We start from the raw sequence: 11,195 nt of genomic DNA on the forward strand, positions 1-11,195 counted from the left end.
GCTCATTCTCTTCTTGTCTTTTGAGCTGTGATCTAAGTATACTGTGTAGGTCTACATAATTGAAAGAACCCGGTCTGAGTGGGATTGCTAGCCTTGGGCTCCCAGGAAGGTGCTAATAGCGTTTGTTGTTCCGAGTGCTGGATATACAGGTGTGTTCAGTTGGTGAGACTACTGAACTGTGCTCTGTTATAGTCGTGCGTGCGTGCGTGCGTGTGTGTGATGCCAGGGGATTGAACCCAGGCGTGTTCTTACCACTGGGCTATACTACACACCTATTTTATTATCTATTTTGAAACAGTCTCAGCCCAGGTGTGGTGGCACACACCAGTACATGGAAGGCTGAGACAGAAGGGTAGCAGGTTTGAGGACAGCCTCATCAATTAATTAAATAATTTATTTATTTTTGGTGGTACTGGCAGTGAAACCCAGGGGCTTTCTACCTCTGGGCTATCCTCCCAGACATATTTTATTTATTTATTTATTTATTTATTTATTTATTTATTGTACTGGGGATGGAACCCAGGGGCCTTCTACCTCCGGGCTAAACTTCCAGACCTATTTTATACTTTATTTGGAAACAGGGTCTCTTAAGCCAGCTAAGGCTGGCTTTAAACCCGTGCGATCCTCCTGTCTCAGCCTCCCAAGCGTGGGGATTACAAGCATGTGCCACCACACCCAGCTCCAGACCTATTTTATACTTTCTTTGGAAACAGGGTCTCACTAAGTTGCTGAGAGCCTCACTAAGTAGCTGAGGCTGGCTTCGAACCTGTGCAATCCTCCTGTCTCAGCCTCCCAAGCGCGGGGATTACAAGTGTGCGCCATCACGCCCGGCCAGCCTCATCAATTTAGTTAGACCCTGGTTCAAAATATTAGAAAGGGCTGGGGGTATAATTTGGAGGTAGGATGCCCCTGGGTTTATTTCTTAGTGAAGCCCCTCAAAAAAGAAGGAAACAGGGCCTTCTAAGTTGCTGAGGCGATCCTCCTGTCTCAGCCTCCCAAGTACTGGGATTGCAGGCGTGTGACACTGTGCCTGGGATGTGCGCTTTGATAAGAAGTTTTAACTTGGCATGCTGTAAATGACTGTTAAGTGTGTGGGGTGGTTTTTTTTTTTTTTTTTTTGGTGGTACTGGGGTTCCTGGAAACCCTTCTACCTCCGGGCTACACTCCCAGACCTATTTTATACTTTTTTATTTGGAAACAGGGTCTCTTAAGCCAGCAAGGCTGGCTTCGAACCTGCGCGATCCTCCTGTCCCCGCCTCCCAAGTACGGGGATTACAAGTGTGTGCCAGCACGCCCGGTGAGAGAAGTGTGTGTGTTTAACCAAAACTCCACAGGATTACAGTGAAAGGTGTGGTTATCTATGGGATGGATGATAATTCTAGGGTTTTGTAACATTGATTTATTTTTTCTTTTGCAGTGTTGGGGATTAAACTCAGAGCCTCACATATATAGACAAGCACTTTACCACTAAGCTACACCCCCAGCCCCACATTTCAACTTTTTACAATAAAGAAATAAGCAGAGATACCTATGACATCTCCCCCACCAAAGAAATAGTAATTAGGAGCCAGGTATAATGGCAAATGCTTGTAATACCAGTACTTGGGAGGCTGAGACAGAAGGATCACAGGTTCAAAGCCAGCCTTTGAAATTTATGAGGTTCTCAGTAAACTAGTAAGTCCCTGTTTCCAAATAAGAAATAAAGTCAGGCTGGGAGTGTAGCTCGGAGGTAGAATGTCCTTGGGTTCAAAGACCAGTACTATTAAAAAAAAAAAAAGAAATTGTAATTAGTAGCCAGGCATGATGGTACTTGTTTGTAATTCCAGTACTTGGGAGGCTGAGACAGGAAGATCACAGTTCTGAGGCTATTTTTGGCAACTTAGTGAGATCTTGTTCCAAAATAAAATATAAAAAAGGCTGGGAGTGTAGCTCAGAGATAGAATGGCCCTGGGTTCAATCCTGACAAAAAAAGAAAAAGAAAAGTTGGGTGTGGTGGGATACACCTATAATCCCAGTACTCTGGAGGCTGAGACAGGAGGATCACATGTTTGAAGCCAGCCTCAGCAACTTAGCAAGACCCTGTTTAAAAATTAAAAATAAAATAGGGCTGGGGGTATAGCTCAGATATAAAATGACCCTGGGTTCAATCCCTAGTACTCCCCTCACACATACACCAAAAAAAAAAAAAGGAAAGAAGGAAAAGAAAGAAAGGAAGAAAAGAGAGAGAGAGAGAAGAGGAGAGGAAAGGAAAGGAGAGGAGAGGAGAGGAGAGGGAGAGAGAGAGAGAGAGAAGAAAGTATGTCTGTGTAATCAGTATAGACCCTTCTGGAAGGACCTACAGGAAACTGCTAACAGCAGTTGCTAACTTAAGGAGGGGCTTCAGGGAACATGTACTTTTTACTGCATATTATTTGATAAAGCTTGGACTATTTACCCAGTGCATAAATGGTCTATAAAAAGCTATTTAACACAGCAAAACAAACACTCCACTTTCTGTTCTAGCTGCTCTTGATTAGAAATTGGGCCAAGGAGACCAGAGAGGTCAAGCAATATCTCTGGGGTCACCCTGCAAATCCGGGGGCAGAAATGGGCTTCCAGCCCAGAGCACCCAAGTGTCTACCCTGCCCCCACTCCCAGATTTCCTGCCATTGACAAGGTCAGAGTCTCCTTTTCCTGTGGCTTCGCCAGAGGCTGCCTGTACCTGGACAGGGCAGGCACAGGGAGAGCAACGTGCTTTCCTAATTAACTCCCAAAGGGAAAAGCACAGCCTGCTGGGACACAGGACAGACAAGACCAGTGTGCCTGGAACACCAGAAAATGAGGAGAGCCTGGAAAGCTCGCCTGGCGGCCTCCCTCCTCTGGATCTCATACCGAAGGGCCGAGTGTGGCGTTTCACAGCTGGCCCCAACAGGACTGACAGTCTTGGTGACTCTTGTCATTTGTCTGGGGGGAAGACCAGGTGGGTTGGGCTCAGTGGGTGGTAAGTGGCATGGTGCCTGGCACTCAGAGGGTATTTGGCAATTATCTTGATCTACAAAATGGGCATTCCCAATTCAAGCTCAGAGGGTCAGGTGCATAGAAGGGGGTATGTAAAGCACAGGAACTGTGGACAGGAATAGTGAGCCAGACTACACTCAGTAAACACCAAGTAAGTGCTTGTTAAATGAAAAAACAAAGTCCATGCATATACCTTGCCAAGAAGCGGGCGGCTGCCTGGATGCTCTGGCCTCTCTTGCCTTCTCGCCTCCTGAGCTTTTCTGATCTTAGTCTCACGGGAACCAGAGAGCCACTGCTCCTGGCTCTATGACTCCTCTCCCCACCATCTCAGCTGAATCTGTGAAAGGGAAATGTGGCCCCACCTCCTGGGACTGCTGGGCGTATAATTGGGGTCATAGGGGCCACGCTCCATCTGGACAGGGGACGCAGCTGCTTTGGGCTTTAGAGGTGGACGGACTCAGGTGTCACTGCTGAGTGCCTTTGGGCATCACTGGTCCTCCAAATCTTCGCAGCCAAGACAAGGTCGGATCCACCTGCAGCACACGCTGGCTTGCAGGTGTGCCACACTGCACACACACAGCCTCACGGGCGACATGGATGGAGGATGGCACGTTTATCAAGTGGAATGATGGGCAGCTAACAAAGGAATGAGGACACCTTCTAGGTCCTGATTTGGGATGGCAGCAGGCTCAGTCCATTAAGTCCCAAGTTTTCAATTCTGTGAACATAATACATATACAAATATTATTTCAGACTTATCCTAAGTAGTATATTTATTGCTCATTTTAGGTTTTTTTTTTGTGTGTGTGTGTGGTACTGGGGATTGAGACCAGGGATGTTCTACCAGTGAGCTATACCCCAGGACCTATTTTATTTTTCAGTTTGAAATGAGGTCAAGCTGCTGACGGTCTCACTAAGTTGCTAAGGCTGACCTTGAACCTGCAATCCTCCTGCCTTGGCATCCCAAATACTGGGATTATAGGCATGTGCCGCCAAATCTAGTTCCCTTTTTTATATTTTATTTTGAAACCAAGCCCTGCTAACTTGCTGAGGCTAGCCTCAAATTTTTGATCCTTCTGTTTCAGTCTCCCCATTACTGGGATTACAAATGTGTGCCACCATGCCCAGATTCAATTTAGGATCTCATAGGTCTTCCACATCTGGAACGATGGGACAAAAATGGACTAAGGGAAATAAAAAGAATGATTATTCATAGGGGATGTGAATGGGGACATCACAGAACACTGGTGGCTGAGGTGACCCCTGGAGGAGAGCTGGGAGCAGGAGGACAGGAGGACTCATGGCTTCTCACCACGAGTTCTCTTGGAACTTCGGGGGTGGGGGGCGTCGGTGGTGCATGCCTGTAATCCCAGTGCTTGGGAAGCTAGACAGGATCTCAGGCATGAGACCAGCATATGGTAAGTTAGTGGGACTCTGTCACAAAATAAAAAATAAAAAGGGTGTGGGGGGTTGCTCAGTAGTAGAGCAGCCCTAGGTTCAATCCCCAGTACCGAGAGAGGGGGGGTTGGAACCATGGATCTAGTCCTCCTTCAAAGATAAATAAAGGCCAGGAATGGTGGTGCATGTTTGTGATTCAAGGTCATGGGTGGCTAAGACAGGAGGATCGCAGGTCTGAGGACAGCCTCAGCAACACAGTGAGACTCAGCAACCCAGTGACACCTTGCTTCCAAACAAGAAATAAAAAGGGGCTGGGGGTATAGCTCAGAGGTAGAATATCCCCGAATTCAATTCCCAGCACAACAAATGAATACATAAAATCATTGCACCAGACCCCTAGTGGTTATTCACTAACAACAGATAAATGAAAGGCTGGAGAAAGACTGATCATCTCCACTGTGGGGAGGGGACCACTCCCCCCTCAAGCCCCAGCAGCCCCCGTCACAGCTATACCTGTCTAGGTCTGGAGAGGTGCTACCTGTGACCACACTGTCCACAGGGCCTTCCTTTCTTCAGCCAGAAATGCCTTTTATTTAAAAATACTTTTATTTTAAACCCATCAATTTTCTCTTGCACACACCCACACATGCACAGACACACACACACCCTCTGTCACCAACAGTGTGCTTTTCAAAAGTTCTGCCTTGTCTCTGGCCAGCCAGGCCTGGGTGGGCTGAGAGTCGCTACAGCTCTCCAGTGTGGAGTAGAGACGTCCCAGGGGTCCTTCCCAAGGGTCCTGAGCCCAGGCCATTGTTCCAGATCCCTGTACAAAGACAGGATAGGCTCGGCTTCCGGGGTCTCCTCCCCTGTCCAGCCAGCAGCTGGTCGGCCTTCTTCGCCACAGTCCTGTTTGGAGCAATGCCGCAGGGGCCCCGGCTCATCTCCGTGGCCCTCGAAGTGGGGCCATCCCCCTCACCTTCAAGCAGCTGCCCCCCAGGTCACGACGGCCACCCTGCAGGAGGAGAGAGAGGTGTCAGAAGGACGGGTCAAGTCACTTGAACACATAACTAGCTTCTGTGTCCAGTGGGAGGGGACTTGATCAGTAAGTCACTATTCAGCTACACAAGGAAGTTCTCTGTGGCAGTAAGCAGGAGACACTCTTGTGGGGGGACAGGGAAAGCTGTGGAGGGACGCTGATTAAGGGCAAAAGCGAGGGTAGAGCTGAGTGTTCCTGCACACTGCCATGTCTAGGGAGAAGTGCATCATAGCTAATGGGTGTCTCCAGAGCACAGGGTTTTCATGATGGGGAGACAGGATGCGAGGAGGCTTTCACACTTGTACACTTTTTCACTTTTTCCACTCCTTCCCTATGTGATGTGTTGCCTTTTAAAAAAATCTAATATAGGATAGGTAGATAAATGGGTGGATAGATAAAATACAGAAATTCTTTGTGTGTTTGTGTATGTGTGTCTGTGTGTGTTGGGGATGGAATCTAGAACCTTGCACAAGTTAAGTACATGCTCTACCTCCAGTCCCTAAAAATTTAATATTGAGCTATATCTCCAGTCCCTAAATATTTAATATATGTATGTATATGTATATATATATATATATATATATATATATATATATATATATATATATATATATCGTGGGGACTGAACCCAGGGACATTCTACCGAGCTACACTCCCAGCTCTATTTTATTTTTATTTTGAAACAGGTTCTCACTAAGTTGCTGAGGCTGGCTGTGAACCTGCAATCCTCTTGTCTCAGCCTCTCAAATACTGGAATTACAAGTGTGCATTCCTGCCCCTGGCTAAAGCAGAATATTTTCTATAAGGGGCAAAACAGGCCCACGGTGGTTTCAGCGCTGCCTGACCGTGTCCTGGTGGCGGACTCTACCCTTTCAAGAGCACTGCCTTGGCTTCTGGTCTTCTTGTCTTGGTTCGGGGTCCTCCCTTTGTTAGGAATGTACTTTCAGGCCGTGTCTCCCTGGGAAGGTTTTGCTTCTATTGAAGCTGCCTAGTACTTCCTGCCTCTTGAGGGACATTCCACAGGGACAAAGCTCAGAAAGAGAAGGCAGGTCCCCTGGCTCCTGCCTCTGGCCAGGAGCTCAGGGAGTGACATGGAGCAGATCCTCCTTCACGAGGCTCCTTTCCCAGGCTAGGGCTGAGACACGCTGCTCGAATCCAGTGGTGGCCACGGAGTTGAGCGAATGGTGCGGTCCCTGAAGCCACACAGTCCCCAAGCCCCTCCTCCACTCACATCAGTCTGTCAGCATCCTCAGCTCCATCTGACCTCACCAGACCTCACTGTAAGCCAGGGAGGTTGCACAGCTTACGCTCCCTCTTTAGAGACCCCAGAGGCACCCGCCAGTTGGTAAAAGCTGGGCTAGAGATCCATGTTGCCCGACAAGCTGTCCTGTCCCAGGACAGAGCATGGCCTGAAACCCCACTGCAAATGTTCATCGCCTAGAAGGAACGAGCAACTTTCTCAGCCCGCCTAGAGAAAGAGCTGACCATCTGGGAGCTCTGCCCTCCAGCCCAGGCCCAGGTTGGGGCAGATCCATCCAGATGTGAGCCCAGCCTCCCTCGAGGCTCTCTGGCCCAGGGACAGCATGTGCACTCACAGGCAGAGCTATTTTGAGGGCTGAGGCCATAGTCCCAGCACAGCCTGGGGTTTGGGCTTCTCAGAGTCTGGCAGGAGTGTCTGAAAAGGGTGGACGGGGCGGAGAGGCGCAGAGTCGAGGCTGGGGGATAGAACACCAGTGTCCCCCATTTTCAATCTTCAAGTCTTCAGGGAGGAGGGGAAGTGCCACCTTCACCCCACGTCTGGAGGTCATCTGGAGACCCAGGTCCCCTGAGAATGTTGGGACTGTTCACTTCTCTGAACCTCAGTTTCTTTCTTTCTTTTTTTTTTTTTTGGTGGTACTGGGGGTGGAACCCAGAGGCTTTCTACTTCCGGGCTATACTCCCAGGCCCATTTTATATTTTATTTGGAAACAGGGTCTCGCTAAGTTGCTGAGAGCCTCACTCAGTAGCTGAGGCTGGCTTTGAACCTGCACGATCCTCCTGTCTCAGCCTCCCAAGTGCGGGGATTACAAGCGTGCGCCACCACGCCCAGCTTGAACCTCAATTTCTACATGAGGATAAAATTATTCTCCTTGCTGTCTCAGGTACAGTCCAGTGTAAGTGGAGCTGTGTAAACTGCTAAGAGTGCTTAGGTCCTGACTAGGCACCAGCTTGTCTGTCCCTGAGGAACTCAACAGCAAGAGTCTTTGAGAAGCACTGTGGCTAGAGTCGTGCCCAAGCAAGACCACCCTGGCCTTCAATCCCTGCTGTGTGGTGGAGGCCAGCTGGACTGAAGCTCAGTTACCCCACCTGTAGAATGGAGTTACGTTACAGGATTGTACCTCTAACACAGGTTACTCATGCTAACACATAAGAGCCCTTAGCACAGTGTCAGAAACATAGTGTTAAACAGATGATGTCCACGATGATGCTATGATTAGCAGCAGCATCTTCCTGGCCCCTGCTACCCTCTCTAACCACCTGTTTCTGAGCTAGGCACAGGAAGGGCCATTCCTGGAGGGCGTCCTGTCCAGCCCCCACCCCCAGGGGACAAAAAGTAAAACAAAGCAGAGCAAGAACACCCCCCCCCCTGCACTCTACTGACTACCCCACCCCAGAGGGCAGATGCTGCCAGGAAGTGTTTTCATGGCCACCCATCCCCAGACCAGCCAGAATGGGAGGGAGGTGGTGGCTCAGGATGAAGGGATGGATCTGGGAACTTGGAGCAGGGGTTCCCCAAGACAGCCAGTTTTCTTCCAGCTGGATGTCGGAGGGGCCAGAACTGGAGAGGATCATCCCTCTCGCCTATTCTCACAGGAGCATGGCTTCTTTTCTTTCCCTCTTTCTTTTTGGTGGTACTGGGGATTGAACACAGGGGCATTCTACTCCTGAGCAACACCCCAATCCCTATTTTTTTTTTTTTTTTTTTGGTATTGGGGATGGAACCCAGGGGACTTCTACCTCCGGGCTACACTCCCAGACCTGTTTTATATTTTATTTGGAAACAGGGTCTCTTAAGCCAGCTGAGGCTGGCTTCGAACCTACGAGATCCTCCTGTCTCAGCCTCCCAAGCACAGGGATTACAACCCAATCCCTATTTAATTTTTTATTTTTGAAACAGGGTCTTACTAGGTTGATGAGAGTCTTGCCACGGTTGTCCTTGAATATGCGAACCTTCTGTCTCAGTCTCCTAAATACTAGGATCACAAGCATGCGCCACCACTCCCGGCTTAAGCTTGGCTTCTGCAGTCAAATTTGGCTGGGTTTTTGGTCCCACTGACAAGAAGGGGAAGTAGTCAGGGGCAGGTGAGGCCCTGTGAGCCGGGGGCATGCCTGAGAGACCTTCTCCAGGCCTGCAGGTTCAGGGCCCTCCCACTGGGACCTGTCTCCCTGCCCCTCCAGGAGCCCTCTGTACCCTTTGTGGGCCTGCCATCCTTCAGGAATGCAGCAAGGAAGCCTGTACCCTCAGCTGGGTTCCCGGGCAGTCCCTCGGGGCCTCCTTCCCCCTCCCGACCACAGCATACTTGTCTTCATCTCCCTGCACTGGCCCTGCCTCTGCACAGGTAGTGCCTGGCCAGTCAGTGGGGCCATGACCTGCCTCTCTGGGAACATTCCCAGAACCAACAATAGTTGGCTGCTGGGTAAAGAAAGGCAGAGCTGAATGAATGAATGGGTGAATGGTGGTCAGTGGGAGGACTGGAGGGCCCAGCCAGCCCTTCTACCCTGGCTGTGTGCCCAAAGGCTCAGCCCTGGCTCCCCAGCCTAGTCTGAGGCAAGGGAACATTAGGGAGCTTTCAGAGGATAGAAGTCAGAGGTAAGACCAATTCAGGGAAACTGAGGCAGACAAAGGGTGAGAAGCCAGTCTGGGAGTTTGATGAGCCAGAAGGGGTGGTGTGAGGCCAAGACACCAAGACTTCTCCAATACAGTAGGGAGGACCCAAGTGTGGAGGGGGGTCTGACTGTAATCTCCACTCCCTTCACTGTCTACCAAAGCAAGACTCAGAGTCTTTTCCAGATGTAAACAGGAGCTGCTGTCAGCACAGGTTTCTTCACTGCAGGATAAGCTCAAGCCAGAAAGAGGGAGAGGCTGGGGTGCAGCCGGCCAGGGCTGGCATGTCTTCATCCAAGAGGGTCCCTGGCAGTCTCTGCTGCCACCCAGCCCCACCAGGCGGGCTTACCCCTTACTGCGCTCCGGAGCTTAACCCCAGCCCTAGCCAGCAGAACCCGCTCCCAACTCAATACCCCTTTTGGCTCTGGCCACCCTTAGGGGACCCCCTTTCCTGCGCTGCTTATCAGTTGGGTACCTCATGCTCTGGGTGGAGGTATGCGTCCCCATTGCTTTTCAGTCTCCTGCTCCTGGGTCAGGCCTTCGAAGGAGGGACAACTATTTCAAGATGGGGGTAGCTAAGGGCAACACATACCCAGCACAACCGGGGCCTGCATCCAGTAAGTGTGGCCATGTCGTCTCATTTGCTGCTCGGATCCTCTGAGTGACACCCGAGGGGAAACAGACCGGCCTGATGGACTTGTGAAGGTAAAAAAGGGCGGCCAGTGCGTGGGGCACAGAGGAAGAGCTCCATAAATGCTCTCTTCACACCCTGGGGCGGGGGAGGCTCTGCTCCAGGCCTCACCCTGGGCCTCGTCACTGCTCCCCTGCCGAGAGGCGCGATCCCGCAGCGCGGGCGCGGGCACTCACCCCCTTGCGCTGGTTGCTGAGGCAGAAGGTGCAGATGGAGCGCGGCTGGCGGCCGTCGGCGGGGCCCGGGCCCTTGGCGCCGCCGGCCGCGCGGAAGCAGGGCTGCCCGTCGTCGGCCGCGTCGCCCAGCAGCAGCACGTTGGCCAGGTGCGCGATGTAGCTGGACGCCAGGCGCAGCGTCTCGATCTTGGACAGCTTGCGGTCCACCGGCTCGGTGGGGATGAGCGTGCGCAGCGCCGTGAAGGCCGTGTTCACGCTCTGCGTGCGGTCCCGCTCGCGCGCGTTGGCCGCCTGCCGCTGCCGCACCACCACCACGGGGCCCGCGCCGCCGCCCGCCCGCCGCCCCCCCGGGCCCGCGCCGCGCCGCGCCGCCTCGGGGCCCTCGCAGCAGCCGAACGACTGGTCGGACGCGTCGCTCTCGCTGCGGTTCTCCTCGTCCTCGCTCAGCAGCCGCACGTCGGGGTACAGCACGTGCGCGCCGACGGGGCGCAGCAGCGCGAACGCCATGGGCGCAGCCGCGTGCCCGCGCCGCGCCCCAGCCGGCCGCGCCCGCGCTCCCACGCGCCGCCTTATAGCCGGGGAGGGGCTGGCTCCGCCCCGCGGGGGAGGAGCCCGCCGCGCCAGCCAATGGCGACGCGCGGGGCGGGGCGCCCGAGCCCCGCAGGTTGCCGCGCCGGGGAGCTGGTGGACCTTCCCCAAAGCTCCAGGTCCCGGCGCGCGAGGTAGGGGTGGGGGGAGTGGGCTCCGTGCCGCGCCCCCCGAGCTCATCCTCGGCCGCGGGGGACGGCGGGCAGCGCCTTCTCCCAGCCTGGCCGGTTTTCCTGTTAAGAAAGTGGTTGTTGGAGTCTTCCGACGCTCGCCTTCTGATCTTGTGGTCCTTCGTTCGGCTTTGGCGTACGTTAGAATTGGGGAGGGGGCTTATGACAGTACAGCTTCGCATTTCGCCCCCATTCCGCTTCAGCAGTTCAGGAATCTGCATTTTGCACACATCCGTCGTGATGGCCGTGGTGTCCATGGGGAACACTGGGGAGA

General features: G+C 52.5%; 1 protein-coding gene across 1 annotated transcript; it reads right to left on the reverse strand.

Moving 5' to 3' along the window:
- Window positions 1-5,332: 5,332 nt before the first annotated feature.
- TCF15 (transcription factor 15) lies at window positions 5,333-10,670 on the reverse strand (the record flags this gene model as incomplete). Its single annotated transcript, XM_080716063.1, has 2 exons — window positions 5,333-5,407; window positions 10,164-10,670. 2 exons carry the CDS (start codon window positions 10,668-10,670, stop codon window positions 5,333-5,335), a joined length of 582 nt encoding a protein of 193 aa, XP_080572189.1.
- Between the last annotated feature and the right edge of the window lie 525 nt (window positions 10,671-11,195).

This window comes from Muscardinus avellanarius (assembly GCF_963383645.1).
Source record: "Muscardinus avellanarius genome assembly, chromosome: 19".
NCBI classification, from domain to species: Eukaryota; Metazoa; Chordata; class Mammalia; order Rodentia; family Gliridae; genus Muscardinus; species Muscardinus avellanarius.